Source organism: Cydia pomonella, chromosome 2 (genome assembly GCF_033807575.1).
Source record: "Cydia pomonella isolate Wapato2018A chromosome 2, ilCydPomo1, whole genome shotgun sequence".
Lineage (NCBI taxonomy): Eukaryota > Metazoa > Arthropoda > Insecta > Lepidoptera > Tortricidae > Cydia > Cydia pomonella.
Genome location: NC_084704.1, coordinates 22,788,949 through 22,807,124, shown reverse-complemented (window position 1 = coordinate 22,807,124; position 18,176 = coordinate 22,788,949). Strand labels below are relative to the sequence as shown.

The window sequence follows — 18,176 nt, the reverse complement described above, 5'->3', positions numbered from 1 at the left end:
AAACGAAGCTTTATGTTCGTCCGAGCTAAATATAAAATGCGCCACGTTACCGTGCTGCCATATTGCAGGCTAGAAATTCTATCTGATTGCTTCCCGTGCACAGAAAAAAAAAACTAAAAATTAAGGATCAAAACGCTTTGATAACTGATCGTGATCGCTAATGCATTTCCTGTTATTACGTATTCCTTATGTGCAAGCTTGAGTCATATGTAAAATTTGCACCAAATGCATATGATAATTGATAGCTTACGATGAATGCCATTACGGCTGTAATGCCAACAGTGTGGCAACGGTAAGCAAAGTTCAGTAGTTCAACGAGCTCCAGCACCTATCGCGTTCATTGTCCCTATAATAAAGGTTATACCGATTGTTACACTAACTGCAAAGAAACAGGACTAAAGAGTCTGAAATAAATTTCAATTATCTCAGTTTTCGTTAATAAAGCGCAGTTTAAATCGCGCAGTGTACGAGGCTCGCACAACGCTCGAGGGGCTTGTATGGCGGGCAATATTTCATCAACAGGAGCTTGCTTTACGAGCTCCGTCTGACTTTTGACTTGAGGGAAATGTTTTATCGTAATAAAACCTTTAAATTAAACTCCGCGTCATAGGGCAGCTACAAATTCATGACGAAAATCACAGAATACCTACTTGAGAAATATTTGTTTACTTACTCTTAATGTAGGTTTGAAAAATGATAAATAAACAAATACATTATTCTTAAATACACGCAAGAATTAAGTAAGTGTAAGTACTTAGCGTGGTTGTGTATATATATTTGTATGAGCTAACTTAAATAACAATTAAGGATATTTGTAGTCGTGCGACGCTATCTGCCGGTGACTTATCGCACTAGCTGTCCGTGACGTTGCAACAAATTTATTGTCGTGTTGAAGTTGACTGATGCACGTACATTCAAGTGAAAATCAAATCAAAGCTAATCAAAAATACTACATATTTTACCATCCATCAGATATTGTTATTGCAAAAAGTACGAATAAATTGCTAGTGTCTCTTCCACTTACTTTGTATATTCAAGTTGACGGCGTTAAGCCCGTAAACGCAGTAAACCAATTTTTAAACTGCATAATTTCCAAACAAACTACGCTTTACCTTTGCTACTGAAAACGAGGAAAACTTTGACCTTCGATATGCCGTAAAAACGTAAATAATCTAACAATGTAGCTAAAGCGCAATAAACAGTGGCACTAACCATACTCAATAAATACAAACTTGTGAACAATACGTTACGTGACCAACGGATGCACTCACGCGCAGGCAACGACGCAATACCACATAAAACGTTTCATGACTGCATCCTGAAAACTATGAAAGATTACATTGGTTCCATTTATTAAATAGATGTATTTTTATGCTTGGCTTGATAAGAAATAAACTTGTATTCGACACACAATATTGCATTTCAAACATGTCTGGTGCATGTATATTTGCATTACAATGAAAAGTATATATAGATTTTTTTTTGGAAGATGCATGTCAATCGGTTCTACTTCCCGTTAGATCCAAATGTTTCTAATAGACCTGCTATGTATATTGTACCCCAGAAACTTCCAAATTGCGAAAATAAATGTGGCGCGCGTGCCGCGAGTAAAAAGTAAACACGCCCCATACAAAAAGCGCGTCACAAGTCAACACACACGGCTGCGCCAGAATGTAGCCAAAAGAAGCATGAAAAATAAATTAATCGTTATTGACGCCGAAAAAAAATTGTTTAAATGGATTGTTGCTAATATTTGTATGTCTTGTTATAAAAGACTAATAAAGCGTGATGGGCACCTTTGCATCGGGGGCGGCCCGGTAGAGCCAATAGGTAGGTAGTTATTTTATACATATTTAGTTAATATTTAAGTTCTGATATATTTAGGTTTAGTTTTTAATTAGTTTTATGTTTAGATATATTTTAGTATGTATTTTCATTAATTAATAGGCATGACAAGATTGTGTGTAAATTAAATTTGCTTCATTTTATAAAAAAATATGTTTATAAATTTTAGGTTTTTTTAACTCTAATATCTTGGACAGGAATGGTAAGTAAAGATATAATAGTATAGGTAATATCTTTACTTAAAATGCAACAAAACATTGCGGATTTCACATTTTTCATGCATGTAGGCCATCGTCATTTGGATTAATTTTTTAAGTGATGTGCGTATTAAGGTCCCGCAGATTCGAGTTTTTTTCTCACTCTTTCTGAGCGTAAGCGTGAGCGAGATGGATGTGAATTTTAATATTCATTTGTTATAGTCACTAGAGAAAATCCTCAAGATTGCAAATTCTTGGCAACCATATTGTGATCTAAAAAAGTAGTACGATTGTTCAAAAACTCCGCTCTCTTTACCTACGGCACCTTAAAACAAGATTGTCGTCTGTATTAATAGTTTCAACGAGTTGTTTATCAAGCAACATTCAATCATAGAATACCGATTACATCTACTAGACGAGTCTGAAAATAAAGCTTATGTTTGTCTGTTAGGTTACATAACACCTTCCTACACACATGCACGTACAAGTGCTCACACGTTACATGTCTAACATTACTCATTCTGATAAGCAAACAGTAGGTACTATTGTTAGTTGTTTGGCTTATTTTCGGCCACTTTACTGCCGGAAATTCTTAGAACTATTTAGATTGCTATGAATGTATATTCATTAATCTAATATTAAAGAGTATGTGACATAATACTGATGATAAATTATGCAACAAATATAATGGTTGTATTGTTTGTTTTAATGAGCATTTTTATATGTAGGTACAATATAATCTTTTGTAATGACATTAAAAATTAATAAACAGTTCATTATCAAATCAATGAATTATGTTCAATTCGAATCGTTATCAATTTCTGAGTGGTCGAACTACTGACATTTATCGCGTCGATACATTAATTATAAAAAAGCTTTAGTTTATTCAGTAAATAACACGAAGTAGCACTCACTACATCCATTTCACGTAGGTAAGCTTAAAAATGCTCTTATCTTAATATCTGTGTTACGATACCTAAATATATAACATGAACTAACAGGTACATAAACGTCATCTCATTGGCGTATAAGCTATTTGGCTTTCCCCCGGCAATATAATTTAGTTCGGCAAAAACGGAACTAGCAATTATTTTAGTTATTTTTATAGACACTTGTCCTGTACCAATTCTAAATCACGTAGTAATAAAATTGACCCATGTTTGTAACTTAATCGAACTACACAAGCTTAAAACTACACTTGCTTAAACGAACTTTTAATGACATTAAATTCAGTATTTCCTTATGAATCTAACTCGACTCGAAAATAACGACAGTAGCTGAGACTGTAATTGGTTCCAATAATGTTGCGATCACGAGCTGACCCGACTCAGAGCGCATTTCTCTCAGTGACATTTAGTCGGATAAGATGTACTAGAAGCTGTGTTACGATCTTTATAGGTTCGGAGTTTGTAATATATTATTGTAATATTAAATAGAGTTTATAATGTGTATTACTTAAATAATAATTGTATTAATTATAATGATCACCTCAGAATAAAATTGGCACAGATTTTAAACCGCACGCCTACTATTTAGTAGAACGATGCCATAGCCATAACACGTGTAGCTTAGCTTAGAAATACTGTACTGACGAGATTTTCTGAGATTAAGGAAATATGGATAAAAATACTGCCTCACTTAAGGTTTTTAAATAGGTAGTAATAAATATTTATTTTTGTTTGGATTGGTGAATCTTAGGTATATCGTATCTCTATAGGTTAAAATGATATATTATAACGAGCCTATTGTGTCCCACTGCTGGGCAAAGGCCTCCCCCCTCTTCTAAGCCTAAAATGATAAATTATAAAATCGAAGTAAGTACACAGGAGTACCGAGAGTACCTAAATAAATTTTGTTTGTATATTTTTGGTAACAAATTACCTCTTATTCTTAAAGCGCCTCTTATTCTAACATTTCTAACGTCAATGACCTTCGATCTGAATCCCTCAGTTTTCTAATGTTTTTTGTAGCTAATCATATTAAAAGCAACGGCTGTAAGCAATATAGTATCCCATATTTACTTCAAAGTTCACTGTCTTCGAGATATTTGGCATCAAATTTGAACAATTTTAGGCCAAAAAACTGGTTTACTGGCCATGACTTTTATGTTGATTAGTTTAAAATTAAAATCTTTGACCAGTTTTTAGAGACGTCAAAGACGAACCCAAATGTATAGATTTCATACATGTAAAAACCTTCACGGTAATCGTGTAACGAAAATAGTGTGCTTTTAGACAATGTTTAAAAAATATATAAATAATAAGTGTTCATTTCTTTCAAAATCCGGCAGACCAGAATGGAGATAAAAGATTGAAGAACCAATAGCCATTTGTTTTATAATTCTATCTATTGTGTAAATGTAGGAGTAATGTACGTAGGAATAAAATATGTATATTCTATCTATAGTGCAAATGTAGTCAAAAATCGATGAATACCGCAGGGAGCCCCTTAAGATGCAACAGGTTCAGCCAGAAGATTACATACCTATTTGAAAAAATCGTAGCTCTTTTTTAGATCACAATTCGGTTAACAAAAAAATAATTAGCAATATTGAGGCCATTCTCTAGTCATTTTATCCATTTTAAATTTACAACCTGATTTCTGGAATTTCGCTCGATAGAAAAAAAATCACAATAAAAAATTGCTCGATTAAAAAATTGTTACAATTTTTGCTCAAAAGCTATAAATATGAAAATTGCTTCTATAAATGCGCAGTTTTATTTATCAACGATTACTTTTTTTTTTTAATTTTAAATTAAAACTTACAGAAATTTCATTTAAATTCAAAAACATAATATCCGCGATCCCGGGCAGGCACAGTCATCTCGCTCGCGCTTACGGTCAGTGAGAGTAAGAGAAGAACCTGAATCCACGGGGACTTATGTCAAAAGCTTGGATGTAAACTATCAATTCTCTATGTCACTTACATTCATTATTTGTTTATGCCAAGTTTTAAAATTGTATACATAATACAAAACTAAGTACATATTTTGTGAAACCTTAGCCCAAAACTAAGACAATTAGTTTCAAGGAGACCTAAATGTCAAATTAAAAATTATATTAATAAAATATAGGTTTTACGTTTTCTGTATACTTACATTTATATAATTAAAAACGCAAGGTACATTTTTTTTTTCAACTTTGTGTAAATGTACCTATTTGCCTAATACCCCCTTATTAAGGGGGTATAGGTATATACCCCCTTATTCATAAACGTGTACTAAAGTTACGATGCTGCTAATAATCGTTTGTCCCTTTCCGACGTATCGGTATGATGGAAAGGGACAAACGATTATTACTGGCATCGTAACTTTAGTACACATTTATGAATAAGGGGGCTAAAGTATATCTTTATTTGAAAATGTGATGAATTTTGAAAACAAACACTAACCTTTTTCGACCTTCTTGCTAGAAGTTAGCCATTAAAAAAAACAACAGTTATGATATGGTTATGATCCCACGACAAATAAACTTCAGCATCACCGCGCCGTGCTTCAATGAAGTTAATTTAGATATTTCATTGTAATAAGTCATTTAACTGTCAGATTGAAGTGCTGTAATAGAAAAACGAATTGGTACGACGGGGAGGTCTCGATATTAACGTCGATAATTTCTTTTTAGTAACATTTCCATTTGATCGCGTTGTTGGTGTATAATGAGAGCGATTGCACCGATTGCCTACATGTGAGATATACCTAGTAGCGTTATAAGATGCCATTGGCTATAAACGTGGGCAACAAGTGGGTGGCAAATGATAGTGATCAGTGATGCATGTCTTGCGTATCACACTACTTATTTGTTTGTTTTGATCCATTGAAAGATCTTTTTATTCATAACATATTTAATTTAATGCCATAACACGGAATGTGATGTGGCACATTATATATTTAAGTAAGTCTTGTTTTTATCAAATCTACAGTATGAGTTCAGTGGACAAAATGTGTTTCAAGAATAATCAGTTAGATATTCTTCATTGGAATGAGCTTAAAAAATAAGTTTTCTGCATTGTAATTATTTACAAAGAGAAGTACTTTATGATATGCACAAAAGAAAAAGATTAGATTGTGATGCTAAATTCTGTTGACCAATTAGTTATTATTAGTGTACGACCGAAAAAGGATTTTTTTACCGAAACTCAAGCTTCGGTCGAAAGAGGATTTTTATTAATTATTAATTACTAGAGTAGGTATTACAATTATTATCATCTTTCGCGATCGTTCCAGTTGTCTGTATCAATGTGTGCCCATATTATTTATCCGTTATACCTATTTAGCAAACCGGTTTTCTCATCGTCGCGAGGATATCGCGATAGAATTTTAAATTGTATGCTGCATTACATAAATGGACGCACACGAGTAGCCAATAAACAGACCGCCTACCAAGATAATTCTACCTCGTTCTATAAAGTAAACGTTGGCTGGAACTTCGTTTCTAATTAGCTAGATAATTTTGAGTACATGCAAATTTTACTGTTCTGAGCAACAGTATGAACGTTACTGTTTTACTATGTTATTGTTCAAAACTACACAAACTACAACATACTAAAACAGTAATGCTCATACTATTGCTCCTTAAATTGCATAGGTAAAACTAAATACCTATATGTATTTTTGGCTTCGTTAGGTAAGATGTTGTGCTTTTTTAACACGTTCACGCTAACGACAGTACAGTTTTATGTATGCAACTTTTTTCAAATTCTTCAATACATTTCGAATTCTTGAATAGGTTTAGGTACCTAAATAAAAATTTAATGCACAGTTTCAAGTGGTAAATAGGAGAAATAAAGTAGGTAGCAGAGTTACTGATCTCGAAGTCACTTAGACTCAGTCTAAATAAAAACTTAATGGACAGTTTCAAGTGGTAAATAGGAGTACAGTATGCAAATAACGCATCAGACCAGAGTTACGGATCTCGAAGTCACTTAGACTCAGTTCGCTCAGCCTCCTTTCTATAAAGGAGAAGAGCGAAGCTATACAAGGTTCGCTTAAAGCGAATGATTTGAAAGCTATTGGAATAACAGCCCAGGAATAAATAGTAAGTAGTCACGGTTGATCGAGTCTGGCTTTACATACAATGAGGTCCGATCGCCGCGCCCCCGCTCAATTCAACTAATTGCCTAATTATTTTTATTACCGGTCGCTTCGGACGTCATCCTTTTTGTACCTTTCTACGTGTAGTACTGTCTGTGTTTAATGTGTATTTTTGTGATCTAAATGGCGTGTTCATATTATTTATTAATTTCAACGTAAGTCAGTCCCAACTCCCATTCCCAATTTCCCAATATAGATGTGCCTTGCCCCTTTACTCGACTACACCACACTACCTAAAAATATTTATTTTCTTCAGCATTCGTGGCTGTATTGCATTACGAGTATTAAAGTAGGTACCTAGGTACTACATTACATAATATCTCGATTCTATACGAATATTTATTTATTTGGGAACCGAATTTCTGACAAATTCAAAGCGGGCCGAGATCAATCCTGACTCGATTAATTAAGCCGAAGGAATTTATTTAGCGGCATCTAGGGAATGTATTCCCAGCATAGTTTATTGTTGAAGGGTTATCTGCTTACATAACATCTGATTAGAATTCTTTTATTTTTTCCTGGTCGAATTATACCAGTATTATTATCAAGTTATGTTAATACGCCAATATAGAGATTTTGAAGGAATTTGTTATTCTAATTCTAAAGTTATTCTACTACCTCAAAAGTGCGTACACTAGCAACAATTATAATACCTATGCTATTTGATTTCCTAAAAATGATACGTTATTCCGAAGGCGAAACGCGTGCGCCGCTTTTTTTTGGGAAAAATCGTGAGCGAAATAACCGAGCGATGTTGTGTAATCGAATTTAGTGAGGCCCATTGTGCGAATGCGAGGCCAAGGCCAGCTTTGTTTACAAGCTCGTTTAGCTTATTATTATTATCACTATTAAATGGATTAATGCAGCTATGTACGTACTATTTACGAATTATTTTGTTGACTGCATAAACCGCGATAAAAGTTTATAAATAGACCGCGATAAAAAAAAACACTTGTTTGTTTCAAATGCTACAGTAAAATATTTGAACAGTAATTAAGGATCAATGTGAAGGTTATGAATTGACATCATTCGCGCGCCAAAAATGTTTTATTTATACCATTAGTTTGTTTTGACTCTGGTAATGCTATCGTATCAATTGTATAAAACGTCCATAAAACTCATTACGCTGAACGTTCAACAGCTGTGAAACGCGATTACGATCTCTTACAATTTACATTTTAGTACAATGTTATTGCGATCTGGTGATAATTATTCACTATGTATGTGTGTTAACATACTATTATGTTATTTAATATACGATGTTTGTAAATGATTTGACAATATGGAGAAAAGCGAGTAACGCCCACACTCTAAAATATCGCTCGCAGCATAAGAAGTAATGAGTTTTATTTAAAACAGGTTGAATTATTCAAATACACAGAACATGTAAGAACGTCACAACACTGCACCGAGTCCTCAGCCAGGGTTCCAGGGTATGAAAAAATAAATACAGTATAGTTCAACTATATGAATATATATTAACTAGTATCTACCTACGACCTCGTCCGCTTAGAGGTCGTTAAACTGAAATACCTAACTTTGAAAACAAGGCTACTATACTTTAAGCATATCCTACAACAAGAGCACTAAATCGCTCTCGAATATTGTGTAGGTAAACATATTCTAGACACTTACACTAAAACATTTCCATCAAAACGATTACAACCCATCTTTTGCTATCGCGTGCGGCAGAGGCAAATCAAAGAGCCTGTACTTATGTTAAAGGGTGAAATTAGTTTCAATAGATCGGGTTCGCCATGCGGCCCGGTTGCGTGGCGTGGGTCGGCTCATGAATGAGAAAGTCTGGAACCGGTTGCTAACTCCCACTGAGGTGTCTACTTTCAAATCACAATAGACGTGTGCATTATTTTTAGTACTCGGCGATTTTTAAGCGACGCTGCAGCTTGCTTTCTGTGAAACTCATCGTAAACAGATAGAATGATTCGTAGAAGTTTATTGCAGTGTTTATGACAGCAATTTTATGTAGTTTCATATGTCGAATTAATTAAATTGCCAACGACGTTGACGCCAAACACATTCATATAACACATTCATATTAGTTAAAGTTATTTAACTTCCTCCTACGACTTGCTCGTAGGTTTTTTTTGTTATAATTTAAAGGTTTTGTTTTCGTAATACCTAGGTACGTACTGAACCAGTCGTCCTCGTATATCGTTAAACATGTTTGTCGAATGTAAATGTTATGGATCTCCAAACAATCTTGGACTAATAGTGTAAACTGATGTATGCAGCTTTTAGCGCTGGAAAAACGGCCGTAATAAAATTGAGTAATATGGTCGCGCGCGCCTTGTATGAGTATGACTATTATACCAACATAGTTATGGTTACAGTCCTAAGTAAACACAGGCGAGGCGCGCCCGCGCATGTCGTTTATCGTCACTTTAGCCGCGCAGTCAGCCATCCAAAGACCCAAAATACCCAAACCATATCGCAAGTACATAGGTACATATTATGTATGTAATTTTAATTTACTCCATAATACCTAATATGAAAACACCTTATGTCTATACAACATTGTCGAATCTAGGTGCATAAAAATATTCAAGGGATTCGTATTCGTACTGATCTCCTTCTACTATGCTATGAACGTGGCGCGCAAGGCACTTCATAATATAAAACCGTGTCGACAAAAACATCGTTATTTTTATTCAAGGCCGCGATTGCTATGTTGCATTCGTTTTGCAAGCAAATGTAACGCTTCCCGTGTCTAAAACGTAGCTATAGGTTTGTCGAATTTCGATGTAAACAAGGTATTATGTTGGCTTATTATTGTTTACTAGAATTAATGAGTTGTAGCTACCTACATCATCTCACAAATACGGATGATTTTTAAATACCTACGTTAGAAATCCTCATCGAATATAATAATTTAAAGAAAAAATGTATTTATTCTATTTATTTATCACAAAAATATTGATAGCAGTCGAAAATGTTTGTTGTTGCGTTGACCAGTGTTACAACACAACCGACGATGCATAATTATATACTTCAATCAAGACGAGATTAAGTTTTTGTGCAAGGTTAATAATTTTATTTCTCCCTAGGTGCCTCCCTAAAAACTAAACAGTGACTTTAGACCGCACATTGCTGACGTGACTAACAAACAAACGATTAAATAACAACGATTAAGATCGCGTTACGAGTAGGTAACTAGGGCGACTACGTTAGTCATCGTTTTTTACGAAAACAAAGCCCCAAGGTCACCTGTCTGGTAGAACGACGCATTTCCGCCGCCATAAGTAAGTGGAGGCACTGACGGTTACGCGACACGCAATGTCTCGTTTTTATTGCTATTCCAAAATTGGCACATGTCGCTAAGGTTTGCAAACTTATTGAGGAGAAAAGTGTCTAGGTAGTAATTTTAATTTACCTATTTGCTAAAACAAAACGATATACTTATCATTATTGTACTAAATCTAAAATACTAGGCGTAGCGCTTTCACAAGTCGCTACGCTACGTAATATCGACGATTTATAGAAAACAAAATATTTCAAATAAAGGACATATATACACATACACGCCGCATGCCACAAAAACTAGTTGACGATGTACGTTACAAGTTACAAATGTTACAATGGCGCCTACGACTAGAATGAATGGACAAGCAGTCCGTAGCCTCTGGAAATTAAGCATCAAACGTGAATTCCTCAATAAAGAGATGGGACACTGTTGTACTGTGGTGCACATTACCTACTCGACCTATAATCGAATGAAGTAAAATGCAGTAAAACATAGTCAAAGTACCAATTAGGTACTGCAGGCAGCAATATGGCACGGATCACTCGAGCGCTCGTGCAACTCGCACTTGGCGCGTCTGTGCCTGCATGTAAACACAATGCGATGTTGACACGTCCCGCCAGATACCGGCTATCTGTGGCCTTGGCAATGAAAAACAACTCCTTTTTTTTAAGACCTTGAGCCTTGGCGTTTTATTTCTGTTTTGCACGGCGGAAAAAAACTGGTGATTTAGATTTCTGTTTACTCTGATTAGGTTTTATTTTTGCAAATGTTATTGTAAGTTATGCGAAATATTGTATTGTAACGTATGAGGTACTTTTCCGGAATACTTTTTTACACCTATTTAAATTCTATTGTCAATTAAACTTCAAACGACTTTTGTCCGAATTTCTAACTATGGACTTTGATAGTTATGTACATCAGTACATAAAAGAAGTTTTCATTTAACGTTCTACCTGATATCTATCTATTCAGGGTATTATTAGTATTAATACAACATACATTCGTCAGCAATGCTGCGATGTAAAATGGAAATGTAAATTACAATTTTGGTGTCTCGTATAATGTATTTTTTGCAACAATGCAGTTTGTAGAGACTATGCGCTGCAATGCTGTCGCAATTGAAATGCTAGCTTTATAGTTTTTTTTTTGCCTAAAATTAGATCATGCTAAGTGACTAACACTTCAACGAGTGTTGTTAGTCCTATGTATTCGTGATCAAGTAGATACTTAGATAGTAAGTCGCTTCCGTTACTCGCCTGGCTTATTCAAATAGGTATTGTAGTAAAGTAAATAAAAGTGTTAAATTATTATCTTACAATAATATTGTGCAACTTTCAATAGTATTAATTAAATTCATTCCCAATATGGCATATAATTTGAATGTGAAACTTTATGTAACCCTAAGGTTAACCGTTAATCGTTGTAGAGGCACTCGGTAAATTACTTCGTTTGTACATTTTCAACACTTAGTTGACGAGTACACACAATGTAATTAATATTAAAATTATTAAGACATTAATCAACACCGGAACGTACCGTAGGTATGTATATGCAGTGGCAGCAGTGACCTGTATGATTTTTGCCTAAAATTTAATAGTGCGTCATCTCTAGGCGAGATGTATCAAGGCCGATTTTTATATTTTCATTCAGTTTTCTAACAAGTGAGATCTATTGGGTTTAAGTAGTATATAAACATGTACTCAGTTAACTAATCGGCTTATGCAATAATAAGTAACACATAAGATCCTTATTATTTTTAAAAGACATCCAAGACATTTTATACATGTATGATACCAGATAATTAAAGCAAAAAGCTTTTTTACCATTATGTCAGCATTTTGTGTGGATATCGGAAGACGCAGCGTGGAAAGGCCCCTGACTAGATGGACCGTCGATCTGGTTGAAGTCGCGGGAAACCGTTGTCTTTCGGCTGAGATGATGATGACGATGATAACATATAGCGCAATTGATATAGCTGCTGACAGACAGACAGACAGATACTGAACTCTAAAACGGTAATGATGCTCATTACTAGCATAACGTTACGTTAAACTGATCCTGAACTGTTTATTGATGAAATACCTATCGAATTGTCTTGTCACTTCAACTAACATTACTTTTATATTGTACTGAAATAGATTAGGTAACTTCTTTAAAGTTGCACTTATACGACCTAATATTTAGTAGTTATGATCGTCTAATTACAACCGTGATTATAAAGTTAAACTGTCACGCTAGACGTAAACCCTGCAAGCCTGCGTGTCGGCTGCAAATCTGAATAATTTGATTAAGTAATTAAAAGTTGTTTCAATGCTGCGTTATTAGTTTTACTTGACTGGATCTCCGATTTTCCTCTGATTGTTATGCTTCACCTCAGCATCTGGAGCTGCTTGAAAACAGTGTGCAAAATACGATTTTGCTAACTGCGAGTAACAAAATGACATTGTTTATATTGAATGAGCTTTACATTCGATTGTCATTTCAACGTGCGGGGCCTAATACAAGTATCGAAATACTTGGGAGTATATTCGCTCTATCCTTTTCTAGTCAAAAAGAAAGAGGCAGAGAAACGATCAAACGTCATTCAACCGTATATTGACAGTTTATAATAGACCCTCAAAAAGTCAGAGCACATCGTTCAAAATCACATACGAGTACCTATGAATTCGTAATCATACTATTTCCGTATTTAATAGTCAAATTAAGTTAGTCTATGTACTTTTAACGATCTCCACTCGTTGAAGTATCTGCACAATTCCAAGCGTACCTTAAAGTTGTTTTTTAAACTGAACTGTCAGTTGATGTCTCCTATTATTACACTGATATCTATATATTTTTTTTTTTTTTTGTATTTTATTGCGATAGATGTTATTATATGATATGATTCGATTTTAGAATACACATAGAAGATTGAGGAGACACGAGAGAAAAAATGCTGACAAAGTTTGTATTTTTTCAGGTTGTATTTTTCCTCTAAATATGTACCCACTGCTAAAGTGAAAAGTTGTGTGTGCTACACGACATCAAAGTTTTTTACATCTCGTGCTTTTGATTACCTTACTACGCTATTCTAAATTAATTAATTTTATTATAGTTTTTACGCTTTTACTGGAATCAAAATAAGCACTCTAAGAAATATCGAACTCTGCTCCCTTGTTGCACAAATAATTATTTATAGTACATTGAGTACATTCCAAATGCCCTTAAGTTTTTGTTTTTTGTAACTTATTCTACATTTAGTGGTTGTTGAAAAAAAGCAATGCATTTTCATGACACTTTACGCTACCTACGTTAAAAGGGCACTTTTGACGGCTAAAATTAATTGTTCACGCCAACGCCGACACCCTCAAAACGTTATATATCCCCGAACAGAAGCTTTGACCCGCCTAGCTGATGTCGGGCCAACCCCACCCCGAAATAGTCTAGTCTGATAATGACTGAAATATTTAAGCTATAATGGATCGATTGTCATTTCAGAGCTGGCGCTGGTGCCAACGGGATTTTCTCCAGGAGGCTCGACTTCTCTACCTTCAACCTCCTGCCGAAGCACAAAGTCAACTCATATCAGATAAAGGTAAGATCAAATAGTACCTACTTTTTTAACTGAAATAAATGCAGGTGGTGTGGAGTGGTGTGTGGCAAATAAATTGACAGTGGCATCATTGCATCCAGCAAAAATACTTAAATAGAATTTACAATTTGTACGTGAAAGTCAGAATGGCGGGTGTACCTAAATAAAAATAATTGTAAAGCATACCATATTTTTGTACCTAATTTGTACTATTTAGTAACTTCATTAAAAAAATTGTACCTCACGGTACGTAAAGTTATCATCAAAAAACAGTACACCCGCCATCCTGACAGTCAGAATGACGGGTGTACTTTATTACGCTATGTGCCCGTGGTTATATATGGTCCGTGTATAGTACAAATTAGGTACAAAAATATGGTATGGTTTTCATATAATTTTATTTAAGTACACCCGCCATTCTGACTCTCACATTTGTACAGATAGTAACTAAAATGCTATAAAAATATGGCTTAGTTTGAAAAATGAGGTATTAAATGGAGATTTAGTGAATGTAGATTGGTAAAATGTCCCTTTCCCAGTCGTTCTGGTCAGAGGTGTACGAGAATAAAATATTTTCATCGCTGAAAAGGTTTGCAGAGGTGAAAGTTTGCTTTTGTTGTCGCCGCCATAAAAACAGAGGCTGACACTTTTCGCGATAAAGCGTTGTCAGGGAGCCGCACGGGGAGGCGGTTCCCGCCGAATAAATGCAGTTTCTCTGTAATATTGCCGCCGACACGTAGTTTACACATGACAGAGTAATTTTTTAACCGTGAATTGCATTTTGCCGTCAATCGTCATGTGGTTGTATTTGTTATGCAGTGCTGGTATCTAATCTCCACAGGCCTTGAGCCAGTTGTGTGTCAAGCGACGGTCATTCCCCCGCCCGGCGAGCCGCTTCTATAAATACCGAGCGTTTATTTGTTATTTATTGCAGCCCAACTCTTGTTGAAGTTCTTATTTTTACCGTGGCGACGATAGAATAATTGTTCCCAGCTTACAATTTGTTCGGTAGATGTACAACGCTTCACTGCCCTCTAGGAGGTACAAATTGTAATAGATGAGCTCGCTCGGAGCCTCAAGTGGAGCGATATCTTGCACGAGATCAGTGATAACTAGTAATTTGGTAATACATTGCTCATTAGATTATCTAGGTACTTGTACACCTACGGAGCGTAATAAATCCAAGACGAATTGGACAGTTTGAAAAGGCAACTTATTTATGCTATTCGTGAACTTGTTCGAGATGCAATGATAAATTTATGGATGGCGTTAAAATAACCATAGCGTCGCTTAAATACCGCAATTATAAACTGTCATAATTACATTATATACGATTATATCAGGCCAATTTCCATGAATTACATGTCTATGCTCCTCCATAACGCGATTATGATCGGCAGTAAACTAGTCGTTCTGGGCTTGTCTACCTTAATTTATTGTACGTTCTGGTATTTTGCTTTAATTTAGGTTGCATTTTAACGACTTCCAGCGGCAGTGATTCGTGTCGCGCACGCCGCCATTGTACCGGTGGATCCGATCGTGCACGCGAGATAATTTAAAACATTTTCTTCACTTATCTACCGCGTAAATAACACCAGCAGTATTGTCTTGTAGCCGTCTCGTTTCGCTCCGCGTCGCGTGACTACACCCCGTTTCCACTCCACTAGGGGAAACTTCATAATTCTTAGATCCACACACAATTACTCCAATATGTTACAACCTTTTAAATGGACTATCTCGGCGCAGTAGAACAAGTCTGCGAGATGTTACGATTTCTAGAAACTAATATGTAGCCTTACTGGTCGCTCTAAGGAGCAATAAAATCTCGATAGTTGGCGCTCCGAAGTAAATATCTCTCGACGTCCTCGTGTATTGGTACTGATACTGGGTTCTAATAACTAGTGAAACGATAGCGAGCCGTTTGCTTGATTGATAACAGCGCAGCGTCCGCGGACCAGCATCATTAAACTGGGACTACTTCTTCTATTTATGGTGGCCCGCCGTTTACCAGCATATTGATTGCGAGGACCGGTCGGTGCCGGAGCCCGTAAAACCTTAAGCCGGATTTATGAATTTATCAGGTTTGCAATTTTCACATAGCACACATGCAGCATGCAGGTATATCGGATCAGAAACAGGCCCGACCGCCTCGTAAAATGTTTGAAGGTTACTTCGCGGCTCGTCGCCGCCCAAAACTACTGTTTTTACAACGAAGAACTAACTGTCTTACTCGTAGTACCTACCTGATTGTCGCATATAAATATTATAAATATTATAGGACATTATTACACAAATTGACTAAGTCCCACAGTAAGCTCAATAAGGCTTGTGTTGAGGGTACTTAGACAACGATATATATAATATATAAATATTTATAAATATTTAAATACATAGAAAACACCCATGACTCAGGAACAAATATCCATGCTCATCACACGAATAAATGCCCTTACCAGGATTTGAACCCGGGACCATCGGCATCATAGGCAGGGTCACTACCCACTAGGCCAGACCGGTCGTCTGCATATAATATATAATATCCGACAAAAAATCTAAAATAGATTTTCTGCCTGTCGGTTATAATCAACAAATCGATATCATATAGTTTAAGATACATTTTTAACTGATATCATAAAATTAGTCAGCCATGGAAGTCATACTCAAAAAATTTACAGCCCTCCCCGGTAATCCGACACGTAAAGAGTTATACATTTATAAATAAGCAAAGGTACCTAAGAACGGTGTAGTCAAAAAATTACATAATACTGGGTGGGGGGCAGGTATAGCAAGCGATAATGTGTGTTAAACAAATGTATCATTTGAGAAGTAAAATATACTTATATTTTAATTATTTGCTAGCCCATCCTGTATAGTTATATCCAGGGCCCGTACATTTCATGCCATTGACAGAAAAACTACGTCACGCTACATAGAGTATGATTCCAATTAGTATTTTTGTAATATTTTATCATTTGTCAACCTCTTTAGTTAACAGCAGGGCTAAGATGGTCGGCTGTCTATCATTTGTCACCCTACCTGTCACGCTCTAACAAATACGTAAGTGCGAACGTGACGCATGATATGACAAGTGACAAAAACACGACCATGATACCGCTGCTGATACATATACTTGACAAAGTTGATAATCACTATCAGTAACAAACGTCTACTCGACTTTCATCCTTTTGTCACTCAACTAAATAATAGATTATTGATTTATTAAATAATACATTTTTTTTGTTTTCACAGCGTATTTCACGTAACAAGTATTTATTTTTCTACGCGTCAATAACTAAGTTATCTAAATATGAGGTGTTGTTAAAAAAATCCTGTATGTTAAATTACGTAATTTTTGCGTCAACGCCATGAAAAGTATGGGCCCTGGTTATATCAATGCCCGGGGAGGCAAAGGAAGCTATGCAAACTAAGCATTCGTTTTCCTCATAATCCTCATAGCAAACTTTTGACAAGCAGACAAGTGGCAGGCGAACTCCCGCCTCGCCTCTCCATTGTCTGACATTAAATTCGTGTTTAAAAGGCAGAGACTCGAGCGAGCTGCGTCACTCGGGGAGCACGCAACGGCAGGTCGAGACGAGATGAGTGCGGGCGACGCGACTACAGTGGGTAACTGAATCCCACGGCGTGCCACCCGACACCGTGCTAAAGGTTTCCCCATGTGGATTAACTCTGTTTTTTTCTCTTTTAATCGTCTTTCAAAGTAAGGGGCACCCACTTGATTGGCTGGATACTCTACTCATCGTCAAAACGTAACCTTCGAATTTTTCAATTAACTAGAAAGTTTTACTGCTCACCTTTGTATATATATATCTATATATATCATACAACATACCTAGGTATCAGTGGCGGTGCGTCACAAATATTCGTAGGAAACCCGGAGCTAATTTTGCTTTCCTTTTCTCCATGAATCGATCGTGAAAGTACTCGACGGGCTGAAGTTAGACGAGCCGGTGGGAATCGAGTTCTTTGAACGATCCGCCACTGCTAGGTATCTTATCATTTATGACTAAAGGTCGTTATCTTTAGTGCGTCAATGTGTATTTAATTTGTATTCTGCTTATCCCTTGCACTTTACAAGTGATACTACTATTATTTCTGTCCCACCAACAACCGTTAAAATGCTGAGGATCTAAAAACAATAATGTTGTTCCGTCAGATCAAAATGCATCTGTACTGCAACATCTGAGTTTTCT

At 35.8% G+C, this 18,176-nt stretch overlaps 1 protein-coding gene across 1 annotated transcript in view; it reads left to right on the top strand.

Moving 5' to 3' along the window:
* The window catches only part of LOC133534658 (headcase protein), a 68,669-nt gene that overhangs the window by 17,453 nt on the left and 33,040 nt on the right, over window positions 1-18,176 (top strand). The window contains exon 2 of the mRNA XM_061873865.1: window positions 13,872-13,968. Coding sequence (XP_061729849.1) covers window positions 13,872-13,968 — 97 coding nt within the window. The remainder of the gene's footprint in view (window positions 1-13,871; window positions 13,969-18,176) is intronic.